The sequence below is a fragment of the Oncorhynchus mykiss genome, chromosome 16, assembly GCF_013265735.2.
Source record: "Oncorhynchus mykiss isolate Arlee chromosome 16, USDA_OmykA_1.1, whole genome shotgun sequence".
Taxonomy (NCBI): domain Eukaryota; kingdom Metazoa; phylum Chordata; class Actinopteri; order Salmoniformes; family Salmonidae; genus Oncorhynchus; species Oncorhynchus mykiss.
Window position 1 is genome coordinate 25,546,135 of NC_048580.1, and position 15,377 is coordinate 25,561,511.

The following is a 15,377-nucleotide window of genomic DNA, read 5'->3' on the forward strand; positions in this document are numbered from 1 at the left end:
TAAAATGTCATTTGGAACATGTATACTGAACCAAAATAAATGCAACATACAACAAATTAACAACTTTACTGAGTTACAGTTCATATAAGGAAATCAATCAATTGGAATTTCATTAGGCCCTAAACAATGGATTCCAGGCTGCTAAGGGGAGGACAGCTCATAAATGTCTGGAACTGAGTGAATGGAATGGCATCAAACATGGAAACCGTGTGTTTGCTGTATTTGATACCATTCAGCTCCAGCCATTACCACGAGCCTATCCTTCCCAATTTAGGTGCCACCAACCTCTTGTGCTGGGAATACAGATATGCATCAGTTTGTCACAGGTAAAGGTAAGGGCGTGGATCAGTAAACCAGCCAATATCTGATATGACCTCCATTTGACTCTTGCAGCATGACACCTCTCCTTCACATGGAGTTGATCAGGCTTGATTATGGAATGTTTCCCAACTCCTCTTCAATGGCTGTGCGAAGTTGCTGGATATTGCCGGGAAATGGAACACTGGTGTACACGTAGATCCAGAGCATCCCAAACATGCTTAATTAGTGACTTTTCTGGTGAGTATGCAGGCCATGGAAGAACTGGGACATTTTCAGCTTCCAGGAATTGTGTACAGATCCTTGGGACATGGGGCCGTGTATTACCATGCTGAAACATGAGATGATGGCAGAGGAATGGCACGACGATGGGCCTCAGGATCTCGTCAAGGTATCTCTGCATTCAAATTGCCATAGATAAAATGCAATTGTGGTCGTAGACCGTAGCTTATGCCTGCCCATACCATAACCCCAGTGCCACCATGGGGCACTCTGTTCACAACGTTGACATCAGCAAATTACTCCCCACACAACGCCATACACGTGTGCACGGGTGCATTGCAACTGCCCGTAAGGCAAATGCCATCATACTGTAGCTGTGGATCCCAACTCCGGTCCTCGTCTACCACCAACAGTAGACATTTTTATTGTAGCCCGAGACAAGCACACCTGATTCAACTAATCAGGCCCTCAATGAGTTGAATCAGGTAAGTTTGTCTGGGGTTGCAACACAAATGTGTGCTGTTGGGAAGGTACTCAAGGACTGGGGAAAAAGTGACAATCAAAACTAATTGGAGAGCTTACAGCTGAACAAAAAGCTAGTGTTTATTTGAGAATAGAACACAAACGCAGACAAATTAGAGACCAATTCCCTTCCCCTCTTTATTGCGCTTGTTCATCTTGAATAATAGTTAACAATTAACCCTCTATTCTAAGCCCTGTTTGGTGGGGGGATTATTTAGCTATTTGATTTTGAATGATTGGATGAAACACTGAATTTGGCATTACTGCAATTAGCCAACACATTGAATAGCATCTTAGTAACCAGTAGGCTATTAGTAAAGCATCATTTCAGTTGAACAAAAAAAGTTCATACCAGAGGTGGCCAACCTTGCTCCACTGATCCCTGATCTACTGGGTGAGCAGACTTCTATTGCAACTCAGCAATGGCACACTTAATTATCAACTAATTTGGTTTGATAAATTGAATCAGGTGTTAGTGCTGGGCTGGAACAGAATCCAGCACACCCAGCAGGGTTGACCTGATCCAGTTTAATGTTTACACATTGTGTGTGACTTTTTAAACTCCATTTTTGTTAACAAAATGTCCTAACATAGGTACACGTATGACCCATGGTATACAAGGATGCACCCTTATTCTCTCAGGGCATTCATTGGGACATATTCCTCTGCAGACAGGGTTTCATAGCTCTCTGTATCTGAGGACAGAAAACATCACAAAGAAACAGGGTGCATTATACTCAAATTAGACAGTACTGAAAATGATGTTGCTATATCTCTCTGTTCTCAGTTTTTCTCGCTAACTCTAGGGACTGGAACTGGAGAATATTTGCATAATGTCCTCAGACAAAGGTACCTGCAATATTCAGAGTAGCCTACTCTCTGTTCTCTGACAGCCGGAACGGCTAGCTAATCCTTTCACCTTCCTCCACGGCTGTTCGCTAGCTACCTAGCTACAAATGCATTTAGAGTTACAATTATACATCAAGATAACTAACATCATAATAGCTAGTTAACTAGCTGGTGTTATTTAACTCACTTAGCTAGCTATGCAGTATGCAAAGCTATCTAGCGAACATTACGTTCGCAGCTGATTTGAGTTAGCCTGAACACTAAGTTCTTGTAGCTAGCTAGCTAGCTAGCTAATAATACATAGTTTCTTATTATCTAAATATATTTACTTACTTGAATAGGATCTTCCACTGCCCATTGCTGGGTCCTTTAGGAAAAACTAAATAATGGGGTAATCTTCAATGTTTCTGGTGGTAGAAAGCCATGTGGACAATTGGAGGACTTCTGCCAGACTGACTCTGGTCTTCCAACATGGTGATTTGTGATACAGCCTCAAGCCCTCTATAACGTTAGTTAAACTAGTTGGATAGCTAACGTTAACTGTCTCAATGCTTCTTTTTTTTTTTTCAAGAGTTGTGACCGGTGATTGAATTTGCAAGTTCACTGTTAGACATGTAGCTACAGTAGGTGTTGCAATCTATTGGGAAAGTCCCAACTGATAGTGTTTTTAGATAATGCTGTAACAAGTCTACACAATATTCTGCATAATGATAGCGAACCTACATAGTACACCATAATGTGACAGATACAATTAGCCTTCCAGTGGGCATTGCTAGAGAATTTCTAACAACGTAATCTATGTTTCCAATGATTTGACTAATGCCTAGAAGTGCCCATAATGTTGTCATTCAATAAGGCTTCCAAGTTGAATTTGTATAATAGATCATCAAAGGTGTAAAGCTAACTATTTGTACATTTGCCTCATGTTTCTGTGTCAGACAGACTGGCGGTGTTGTGCGAGTACATCCTCCAGTTTGGAAAATAAAATGACAAGTCTTTCCTGTGGCTTCTGGAGAATGATTTTGGATAGACCTTGTACCTCCATCAAGGTTAAACAGGAGGGGAAGACTAGGCAGTTCAACCCAGTGGGTGACAAAAAGGACATGCTAATGTCCTTCCTCCAGTACTTGAGGAGCTTTCAAGAGATTGAGGACCATCTGAAGTACAAGTCACTAAGACCAGCTACACCTGTTGTGACCTCAGAGGATGAGAACTTTGTTGGTTTTGGGAAAACAGTCCAAAAACACCTGGAAGGAAATTTGGAACACCAGGGCTGATGGGTATGCTAGCTTTTTCCTTAGTCAGAAGTGTGTGTCAGGCACACATTCACTAACTACAGCAGTCCCTGTTGAAAAAGCAAAGCCAGGTAACAACTGCCCCTGTTCCACCTCCAACATCATCTGGTATGGAAGCCCCAACCCCAACAGCCACCTCGACCCTTGCCTATGATCTTCCAGGTCAGTTGGTAACAAAAATATAGAAAACTATTGGTTTACTTTAATATGACATGATATTTGTAATGACGTCTTTGTTTAATTTCACAGTAATGGATGAGGATTTGGAAAAAGAGATGTTGGGTTTGTCCCCATCTATATTCCAGACCTAGCTGAGTGAGTGTACTAATACTTTAAACTCATGCCAATCATGTCCAGATTATTAATTTATTTAACTGTATCTACTGCAATGATAAATGCACATGTTAACTGTGATTTCAGGCACACCAGCAGCAGCCGTTGGAGCCCCAGCTTACCCTAGATCTTACATTACAGAATGTGAGGCCCCCTGCCCCTACCAGAGCAGAGCAGGGTACAGTGCTGCCTCAAGGTATGACATACTCTGCCATGTAATTCATCTACACTGATCTTTTTTTGGTTTAACAATATGTTTCATGTTTATTTTGTATCTTGTAGCTCTGAAACACCCTGCTTCTCCTGCTCCGTTTGGAGGCTATGAAGATGCAGATAGATGGCTGGTGTGGAGTGTCTGTCTTCACTACCTGACTGACTGCCTCCTACAAGAATACCAACAGCAGGAGCCAGCCCTCATCCAGCTCTACATGGCACCTTCGGACAGGTATTCAGGTCTGACCACACCCACGACGTGGCCAGGAAGGTGACATTGTCATCTGGCACCATGTCATCCTATGTGATGATTGAATGACAACTGGATGATCCTGTCCTGGGTTATGCTGCAGTCGGAGAGTGAGCAGTCCCTGGAGGCTACCTAAGAGGACCAATCACTACAGCGCTGCTGGCATTGGTCTATTTAAGCTCTGAATATCATCTACCAAACCTAACAGGATTTATCCTGAACATGTTTGCAGTGTGTTTCCACAGTGGGAAAAGCAGAAGTATTTTCTTTTTTGCTATGACCAGCTCATGAAAAATTGTTATGTCAATAATTTTTTCTCTGTGTAAATAGGGACTGCTGTGCTGCATTCTGAGTCCCGGACTCCCAGCCTCATGAGCATCTCCCGTGGGCTGCCTGAACGACCACAGAGGCTATAGTGGCAGAGGTCACATCTGAGAACTTGGCTAACAACTGTGCCTCACGGAGCAAGTTCAACAAGGACATTGACGTAAAACTGGACTTGTTCCACTGCATGCAATGGTTCACCAGAGTGTGTGTCTCGGAACCCCATCCACTATATAGCTCCTCCTGCAAGTTCCTGTCCACAGCCTTCATGTAACGGCTGTCTTGGGTGGAAGAAGGAGAGGACCAAAGCGCAGCGTGGTTAGTGTTCATCTTTTTAATAAACAACTGAACACTTCAAAAATACAAAACAACAACGTGACACCCGAAACAGTTCTATCTGGTGCAGACACACAAAGACTGAAAATAACCACCCACAAAACACAAAGGAAAACAGGCTATATACATATGGTTCTCAATCAGGGACAACGATAGACAGCTGCCTCTGATTGAGAACCATATCAGGCCAAACACAGAAATAGAAAAACTAACATAGACTGCCCACCCCAACTCACGCCCTGACCATACTAAATAAAGACAAAACAAAGGAACAAAGGTCAGAACGTGACACTTCGCTGTGGCAGGCCAGGCTGACCTGGATAATCTGAAGGTCTACGCCTTCTATGGGATTGTCCCTGCTAACCCCACCAAGCAGCAAATCTGAAAACGGTCATTTCTTTACTTTGAGGTTTACTTTAAACCAAAGGCATATTTATGACAGTGTTGGGAAAACAATCCTTTGTACAAATAAAACGCAATTCATTTACATTCAAATACTTGTTTTATTTTTTAACATTAAACAGACCTTAAACAACTATTCAGCATTGTTGCATGAAGAAATAGGTGTTGATTGGCTTTTATTGACCTACCTCACAAAATAGGGATGCATTGCTCTGAAGATGCACTCAGTTGTCCCCCGAGCACTTGCAAAGTACTGTATGTCACAGAAGCAAATGGCAGTTAAAATACTGAATTCAAATAGCAATACATTTAGTTGTTAAATTGTGAACCCATATTTCCATGAAGCCACCGTAATTCAATCAATATAGGCTATGCAATATATTATTATTTTTCATGCCACTCGTGTTCAATGAGTACAGCAAGCTAGCGGTCAGGCTGATCTTCAGCTAAATTTAGGCCAAAACGGATGGACTAAATACTATTTTGGGGTGAAATAACGGCTGTGACTGACGGAACTGATGTTGCTCATAATTTGACGTGGTGTGCTGAGTGGTTTAAAGATGTACCTACTGCTGAACCTCAGGTCAAAAATTATTCTGGCTATGCAGGTCCTGGAGATGTAAAGTGATTTCTGCCCTGGGAGAAAGCAGAAAGCTGTCAAGTCCTGTCTGGTGTGTCTGGAGTCTTACTGGGGCATTCCATCCAGGTTTGGACACCTTACAACTGCTACACCTGGCTATCAGCGGAGCCTTGTCTGACAGCGAAACAGTTCATTCAGACTCATTTACTGCCTTAAAAAAAATTGCTGAAATGGCTGACTTGCTTAAACAAATGTGGTTTCTAATGACAATTGAAATGTAGAAACTATGGCATAAGGGGACGACAAGCGGATAAGAGGCAAACTATAATTTCAATTAAGACAATGAGCGAGCTAGGACAGACATTAGTCAATATAACTATTTGTTTAGCACTTTTGAAATGTACAGCGACAGAATTCAGAACATGAACCGTTCTGACAGTGCTCTCCCTGTACACCAAGTTAGAACTGTAAGATAAAGGGGGCAAATAAGCAGACAATAAAAGCTTTAACAATATTCAATGATTACATTTCTCTAAAACAGGTTATGGGCTACAGTAGAACAGTAGGTGAAATTAAGAGGGGTAAATAGACCAAATTATTAGTGAGGCACATGGGCTACTAATATCTTACTACACAACATACACTTAGTATTACTTTCTTAGCTACAGTAAACACCTGGCATATTAAATAATTTCTGAAGCAGCATACAATACATTTTTGGTTGGCTTACTTGAACAGTAAGGTGGCGTGACGGTCCTCTGAGTTAACAGTTGTGAGCATGGCACACATCGTGCTTCATTGACAGCATGGCCAATGTTGAATGTTTATCATTTTAAACTTGGAAAACAGCCCCTTAATCCCAGATTTGGGACCACACAGCCACTGTCACTGATTCTTTCCAAACCACTCATTGAATTTAATTTGCAATTTCCAACTTGTTGTCTAATGTTTATGTCCAATGGCCGATCAGCACCGATACATTTTATCTATAATTTCTCTTCATATGACAAGGATTAAAAATGATTTGCCAGTAGACTTGATTCATGATGATGACTGCTAGCTAAAATTGTGAAATTATGATGTTGACATGATCAGTCCAATCAAAGCTACTGTAGATATAACGTGATTTGACAATTTTATCTGTGGTCAATGACATTGAGCCTTCTTGAATGGTCACTTCTATGGCAGCAGCCGAAGGGCTAGAATTTTCAATGTCTTCTCTGACACTTGGCAGTGACGTAAAGTTCCCATGAGTGACAGAACACTGAGCCAATCAAAGCGCAACATTCCATATTTTCTGCTGGCTTGCCCCACCACCACAGAAAGCACTGAGCTATGCAGAAACACCTACATTTTGGAGCTGACTTACTCAAGAAAACCAAAAAGAGGCCATGTTTATATCTGTATCCAAAATGAATAGAGAAATTTGTGACATTTTGACCTTACCCTGGCCTCTAATACACTACAATGAATCTGTTGATCCTACAAAACCAGTTATTTGATGCCATGTGCTCTTTAATATGAGTTGTGTTTAGATTAGGAATACAATTTCTTTACATCCATTTATGGATAATTAAAAATATAAACCTAAATATTTAAGAAGTGCCCATTTTAAGGTTGTTAATTTTTAGACAATATAGTCTACGAGAACATCACATTTCCAGAGTGGGCTCTCTGCTGCTCTAGCACTGCATGTGGCAGCAAATCACCAAATTTGACTTTATTCCTATAGTAGCCTAGACCAGTGGTTCCCAACCTTTTTTGCTTACTGTACCACCAACTGAATTTTGCTCTGCCCGGAGTACCCCTGAAGTGCCCATCATTTGCATTTTACCAGTAAGCTTATGGTCTCAAGTACCCCATGTGGATAGGCCAAGTACCCCCAGGTCCTAGTACCCCTGGTTGGGAACCACTGGCCTAGGCTATACGGCCAGCAGTCTGTGACAGTATGCCTTTTCAGTTTGTTTAAGAACTGCCAATACACTCATACATACAAGTCGAAGAAATACTACTGTTGAAGATGTGCTACTTTTAAATGGAGATGTTGTCATGGGTCTGCCCACCCTCCATCTCTAGCCTATAGTTAACCAGGTTCAGACCCATATCATGAACAGAGTTCCAAAGCAGGGTCAAATAACTTGGAATGACCCAAAACACTGAAGGGATACCCAGGTAAGTCTGGCTATTCACCTGTATAACTACAAGCCAGGCCTGAGCAAAGGCCGGCCCGGGGCCATATGCAGCCCAAGACCTGGTTCAATACAGCCCGCAGAATCATGCACAGATCACATAAAGAATTTGTGATAGAAAGGTTTTGAAAAACGTATTTGTTATTCAAATTAAAGGCCCAATGAGTACTCATCTTTGTGTAATGATTTAACTCCCACCGCTTGCTGGACCGTTATTTTGAAGGGCACGTATAAATAACAACTGCACGAGGACAGACAGTGACTGACAGGCTGACACACACGTCATAGTTACACATTGTAGCTAGCTAGAAATTGCACAAAAAATTGTTTTTCAAAGATTTCAAAGGAAAGTAGACAATGAATGTAGGGTGTTCCAGCAAGAGTGGACATCGAAATATTTCTTTATTGAGGTATCAGGGAAAGCTGTGTGCTTAGTGTGCAAAGAGCATCGCTGTCTTGAAAGACTACAACTTGTCCTGACACTTCCAGATGAAGCATGCAGAGAAATATAGGAATGTGCCTTCTGAGCAGAGGACAAGTACATCGAAAGGTGTGGCTTTCTCAGTTGCAAAAGCAGCAAGGACTTTTCACAAAACTGCATTCAGAAAACATTGAATTGCGAGAGCTAGCTATGTACTGTCCCACAAAATTGCTAAACGTAGAAAGCCATTCACTGAGGGCGAATTCATAAAATAATGTTTAATTGACTCAGCAGCAATACTTTGCCCCGACAAGAAAAAGCTGTTTGAAAATGTTTCCCTGTCAAGACGAACATCGCAGAGAATATGGAACAACAGTTGAAAGACGAGGTAAAGGATTTAACCTGTTTCTCCTTGGCCCTGGATGAGAGCAGTGATGCACGTGACACAGCGCAGTTGTTGATATTCTTACGAGGCATAACCCCAGACTTTGAAAATACAGAAGAGCTTGCTTCAGTGCAGGCAATGAGGAGCAAGATGTAGGTTAATAAGTGTGTGGCAAAGCTGGGACTGAGTTTTGAAAAGTTATACAGTGTGACCACTGAAGGGTGCCCAAACTTGACAGGAAATATGTTGGCCTTTTGAAAAAGATACACGATCAAGTAGCTGAGCTGAACCCAGATCAGAAAATTATTTTCCTGCATTGCATTATTCATCAGGAGAGGCTCTGTAAATGTGTTCTGAAAATGAGCCATGTTGTGGATACAGTCACTAAAGTGATTTATTTCATAAAAGCAAAATCTTTAAACCACAGACTGTCTCCACAGACTGTCTCTGTCACACTGTTGGAAGAGACAGAGTTGGGTCATGCAGATCTCCCCTACCACACAAACTTGAGATGGCTGAGTTTGGGAAGGTGCTTAAAAGGGTGTCGGACCTGAAGTTGGAGATTGCTGAGTTTTTACAAATGAAAGGAAAATATGTGGATTTCCCTCAACTGCAAGATAAAGAATGGTTGGCTGATTTTGCCTTCACCGTGGACATCATGGCCCTCATGAATTAACTGATTTCCAAACTACAAGGGAAGAGCCTTTTGCACATCAGATGTACAGCCTTGTCAAAGCCTTCAAAGGAAAATTACTCCTCCTGACCCGCCAAGTAGAAGCCAACAATCTCACCCACCTTCCGACGCTACTAGTCTGTTCCTCATCAGATGACCAGTAGTTTTGAGGATTTCAAAGTGTTGGAAAATGACATGCTGTTGGTTTCCTCTCCTTTCACCTTCAATGTGGATTACAATCCCACTGACCTGCAACTTGAGCGTATCAATCTTCAGTCTGTTGCAGTGATTAGAGAACTATTCAGAACAGTGTCACTGACAAGATTCTATGCATCACTCGATGAACAAAACTTTCCAAAGATTAGGAGTCATGCTCAGAAGGTGTTTGCACTGTTTGGGTCAACCTATGTACGTGAACAGACATTTTCAGTGATGAAATATATCAAGTCAAGGCACAGATCATCTCTCATTGACTCTCACCTCTCAGCAATCCTGCGCATAGTTTCAGAAACTATGCCTGACTTCACTGCTCTAGTCAATGCCCAGAGATTTCACACCTCACACTGATTGAGAAGTTTAAATGTAATGTTGAGCTCTCTCTCTTTCTTGTGTTTTTGTGCATACCCGTTAACAAGAGTTCCTTCCGTGGGGTTGAATGTACAGTGTACTTTTCCCTCAGTGTAGTTCATTGCATGTTTAATAATGAAAATGCCTACCAAAAGGAGAACATGGATGTGTTTAATTTCTGTGCATGTTAAAAAAGTAAAATAAGTAGCATATCTGGATGTGTTTTACAGTAGATATATCTGTCAACACAGTCATACACATGATGCATAATCCTGTAATATCATTCTGGCCCGCAATGGCAAAAATATATTCTAATGTGGCCTTCCATCGCAAATAATTGCCTAGGTCTGCTATAAACCATACGTCCTTCCATTTGTACTGCATTACTGCCCTACATATCTACCATATACATCAGCTTCAGGATAACAATATTATGACGTGTGAAAAACTATTTCAAGCGATCAATATCCTACTGATAAAATATACATACATCGCCAAAATGAGGGGGCACCTGGATTTGAACCGGGGACCTCTTGATCTGCAGTCAAATGCTCTACCACTGAGCTATACCCCCGTTAACGACAATTCTTCACATTTAACAGGTTATGTAGTCTACACCACAATTGTCTTTGCTGATGTAGAACTGTGGTGTTCTGATAGTAATGGTGTTTTATGAGGAAAGGCAGCAAAAACGAAAATATTTCTAAACACATCTACCAGCACGGAAAATCTCAGATATGTTACAATGTTTATGCGTGGCAATGTACATCGCTGCCATGACACCAAAGGAGCATGCTCTCAATTTAACACTTGGTCGATCAAACCATTCTATGCGTTTGTCTAATTCCCCACAAAATAATAGGGGGTAACACAATTCTGGTTTCTATATTTGTGTATTTATGTATGTAGCCTATTATGTACGTTTTTAATGGGGGTGGGGGTTACATGTCATTTTTTTTATCCAATAATGGTTAACACATGGCATAACACATTGTTCTCTGACTGAGCTTGTTTTTATTTCTTTGATGGTTATTTGCCTAGCTACTAGTACATGTTGAAACTACTGCAACGCCCTAGAACTTGGCACACTCATCCAGGATTGCAACTTCAGTAGGTCTCCCCCTAAACTACAAGTTGCGAATGACTTGAATACCATAACCATACTTGTGCCAATGTTGTTTATAACAGCAAATACAAGACACGTCTGCTGTACTCCTTATAAGGTTATTACGGAGCAAATAGTCAGCTTGACCGTTCTACATCATTACAGCGGTACCGCCTTCCCTCTCCGCTCTCCGAAAATAAGCCTCTCCCTCTCGCCTCATGACCGAGTTTTCATTTAATCAATTTCGTGAACGCGCGCGCCTAGTAAGAATTGTGCGCTGTCAAAAAAACTGACTATTGGAATTTAGAATATCTGCCGATTTAGCTGACGCTATTTTGGATAGGTTCACTTCAATAGGTCTACACCAGAATATTAATTTCATTGCGTCCCGTTATTTCTGAAAGAGGATTTTCCCTTTCGCCATGAATCCGTTATGTGGAAGATGCAGTAAAATGGTTTACCCCACGGAAAAAGTGAATTGTCTAGACAAGGTAAGGCATGATTCGAGCGCATTTTGGCCTACGCATATTCACAGAATAGAATAAACTATATTGAGGGAGTTGGCTATCTTCTTTGTGCAAGCGCATTTTGGGTGCATGGGTGGCTGCTGATAGAAGGAAAAAAACAATGAATGATAAATGATCTAGTTGCACTAAGAGTTCACAAGTTTTGCTGTGTCAATGATAGCCTACATTCTGCCAATGTTTGTTTACATTATGCTTAGTCTTTTGGGAAATGTACAATGGATAGGCTAGCCTATAATAACATTGTCTGATGTGGGTAGTATTGCTTATATATCCAGCTCTGGCTAAATGTATCCAGTCCATATATAATAATAACATTTACTCCATTTTACGTTTTAATCCCCTGTTTGGGAGCGGATTCATGTTGTAATAGGCTGTAACATGCAATTACAACTGCAAGGTGTGCAAGACGGGCTAGATATACATTCTCCTCTTTACATGACCAGTGAATTGGAAGCTCAACAAATCTCTATGCCCCTCTCTACATCCACAACATGGTGTTAATAACCCTGGTATTGTGAACAGTATGAACATAATGTTGTGTGTGTGTGTGTGTGTGTGTGTGTGTGTGTGTGTGTGTGTGAAGCTCATTGCATTTGTCATAGCCCTGCCCAAGAGCATATCATGTCTATTTTCAAACACTTGAGGTTTGTGGTTTGTGTATCTACCAGATATGATTTTTGGCTATTGTTATTCTCTGTGTGTGTGTGTGTGTGTGTGTGTGTGTGTGTGTGTGTGTGTGTGTGTGTGTGTGTGTGTGTGTGTGTGTGTGTGTGTGTGTGTGTGTGTGTGTGTGTGTGTGTGCGTGCGTGCGTGTGTGCGTGTGTGTGTGAAATCTGGAACGTTGAAAGCACAAAAATCCCTCCAAATATATTTCACACTTGCTTTACGGATTTCTTCTGTCTGAAAACTCAATTTCCCATGTCACCCCACTCCGAGTCCACACGGGTCAGGAGGATATGGTGGTTTTGTGAGTCATGCAACAGTGGTGCAGCTGTGCTTTAATGTTAGAAGAATGGAATTTTCCCATGCTGTCATTACAGATTACATTTCATTTGCCATTACACTTGGATTTGCTTTTTCCCATGGGACAAACATTCCAACAGTCACAGATTTAGTCATACTCGAGTCGTGACACTAGTCCTAAATCATGTAATTGAGCTATTTTACCCTCATATTCCCCCTCTCTCCCTGCTCCCTGTCTCCTTCCATCTCTCTACCCCGTCCTTCCATCTTTCTCTCTCTCCACCCGCCCATATCTCTCCCTCCATCTCTTTCTCTCCATCCATTCTTCACAGTACTGGCATAAAGGATGTTTCAGCTGCGAGGTGTGCAAATTGACCCTTAACATGAAGAATTACCAAGGCTTCGACAAGAAACCCTACTGCAGTATGTGAGTATATCACACAGCATACCATTGATATTACCGTCCATGTTTGTATCTGTCTGGCAGGCACTGCAAGCACGTTGTCTGGTGTGCTAGGTGCTTTTCATTTGAATTTCCGTTCATGCAGGCAGACAATGATCCCTCCAACTACACTACAATGTGCTACGGGAATGACAAGACAGTAGGGCTATTGTCATGTCATTGGAAAGGTGATATAGAGAAGTGGGACTAGGCAGACAGACAGACGGGCGAAGGGAGGGAGGAACAGAGACAGAGACAGAGACAAATCTGTCAGTTGTCTGACAAGTCTTACATTTTCTCCCACACTCCCCTATGGTGACTAGATCAAATTAACCAAGAAAGGATTGTGGCACAGGATGTATGACAGGGTGCAGTTGGCAAACTGACAAACACACACAGACATGCTGCGTGTCCATCTGTGTGTGTATGTGTGTACTCACAGTAGTGTGTGTGTGTGGTGGGATTACCTGCTAATCCAGGATGTATTTTACCTGTGTGCACACACCCTTCTCCAGATGGGGGCATTATAGGAGGGCCTTCTTAACATAGATTACCTTAGCTTCAACCACCCAAGTTTAGTTTGGTCAGTGCTCTGGAAAGGCCCAAAAAATTCCACTGAAAATCAATTGACAGTGGCAAAGCCCTAGAAGTTGAAAGAAATGTACATTCTTACCCATGTGTATGCCTCTTCACATCCTGCTCTAATATCTCTTCTCTTTGGCTCTTTGTTGCAGGCACTACCCGAAGAGCTCCTTCACCTCCGTGATTGACACCCCAGAGAACCTGCGACTCAAACAGCAGAGCATGTTGAACAGCCAGGTTAGAACACAGATACTACTGAACTCTAAGGGCCAGTTTCCCAGACAAAGAGTCAACCTAGTCCTGGACTAAAAAGCACAAAGTACTTTCAATGGAGATTGTCCATTGAAAAAGGGGTGTTGTTTGTGGTCCAGGACACTATCTGTGTGAAACTTGCCTATCTGTGTGTATATACCCATATCATTTATTTACTTATTTGACCTTTATTTAACTAGGCAAGTCAGTGAAGAACAAATTATTTTTTACAATGACGGCCTACCTCCACGGCCAAACCCTCTCCTACCCGGATGACGCTGGTCCAATTGTGCGCCGCCTTACGGGACTCCCGATCACGGCCGGTTGTGACACAGCCTGGAAACAAACCAGGGTCTGTAGTGACGCCTATCGCACTGCAATACAGTGCCTTAAACCGCTGTGCCACTCGGGAGGTATAAGCGTTTATAAGAGTGCAAAGGCCCTCAAATCAACATCTAGGGCCTCTTTAACCAAATTGAAATTGAAACCAATTTATTTTAGGCTGGGAATCAAAGACAACCCAGATTCACGTTCCTGTGCCCAGAGATAGACTTCTAAATCCTGCCTGCATTAGACCTTACCTTGCAGGGCTCACACCCACTTGGTGCCATACTGTAACCTCTCTATAACCTTTTTTCCTCCCGTCATTGCTACCCAGGTACCATAGTAATCTTTCTTTAATCCTGTGGCATGACCTCTTCTATCTTCCTTTTCCTCTCTCTATCTCCATCTCTTACTCCGTCACTCAGTAAGACAGATTGAACCCAACTCTCTACCCCGCTGTCATGACAATTGGATTCCTTCTACAACTGATGAATCCTTCTTTACCCTCCTTAGAAACTAACACACACTCACACAGACACATATACACACACTTTGCAATGTCCCAATTTGAACTCACATATTAGTAATGAGGCCATGGAAACACACACGCACACACAAACACATACTTTATCTATCCAGCAATTACCAACATAAGCACTGCAGACACCCTACTGCAAAAGGTTACCAATCTAGGGGTCGAGATAAAGTTTCTTGGGGGTTTCCGGAGCCTTACGTGATTTGAGGGGTAAAAAAAAAAATCCTTATTAAATAAACCAATGTATAATGATGAATATCTTTGCAATGCTTTAGGCTAGAAACAACCAACCATAAACTGCATAAGAAAGACACGATCCTGTTGCACATAGGGATATCCTCGGTTTGACATTCAGAGGCTGAGCTACAACCTTCAGTTGTCACAAATATTTGTTGCCATCAATCGAGCTATTCACTTTCTGAAAATTACACAAAACCATAAAGCATTTTGCTACTTTGATAGTCCATGGTGTTCTGAATAAGAGGTTAAAATGGCTTAAAATACAATATTACATATTGGTAGGGAGATAACCTCAAATGAGCAAGACTTGATTTTTCCCATCATTATTATCATGAAATAGCATACACAACAATAGATGTCATGCTAAACTACGTAAAATTGCCAGAAATTTGCTATAAATTAGCAAACATTTCCTAGTGCTTCAAGGAATTTCTCAAATCTAAAGTATTGTTGGGAACCCCTGTAAAAAGGTTGGGAACCCCTGTAAAGTATAGTTGGGAACCCCTGTAAAAAGGTTGGGAACCTCTG

General features: G+C 41.7%; 1 protein-coding gene and 1 non-coding gene across 2 annotated transcripts in view; one reads left to right on the plus strand and one right to left on the minus strand.

Annotated features, from left to right (window-relative positions):
* Window positions 1-10,381: 10,381 nt before the first annotated feature.
* trnac-gca lies at window positions 10,382-10,453 on the minus strand. The gene has a single exon. It is a non-coding gene; the product is annotated as a tRNA-Cys (tRNA).
* Window positions 10,454-11,132: 679 nt separating this feature from the next.
* LOC110491720 (LIM and SH3 domain protein 1) overlaps window positions 11,133-15,377 on the plus strand; it is a 35,650-nt gene continuing 31,405 nt past the window's right edge. Inside the window, exons 1-3 of the mRNA XM_036946599.1 lie at window positions 11,133-11,475; window positions 12,807-12,901; window positions 13,651-13,735. Coding sequence (XP_036802494.1) covers window positions 11,407-11,475; window positions 12,807-12,901; window positions 13,651-13,735 — 249 coding nt within the window. The 5' untranslated portion in view covers window positions 11,133-11,406. The remainder of the gene's footprint in view (window positions 11,476-12,806; window positions 12,902-13,650; window positions 13,736-15,377) is intronic.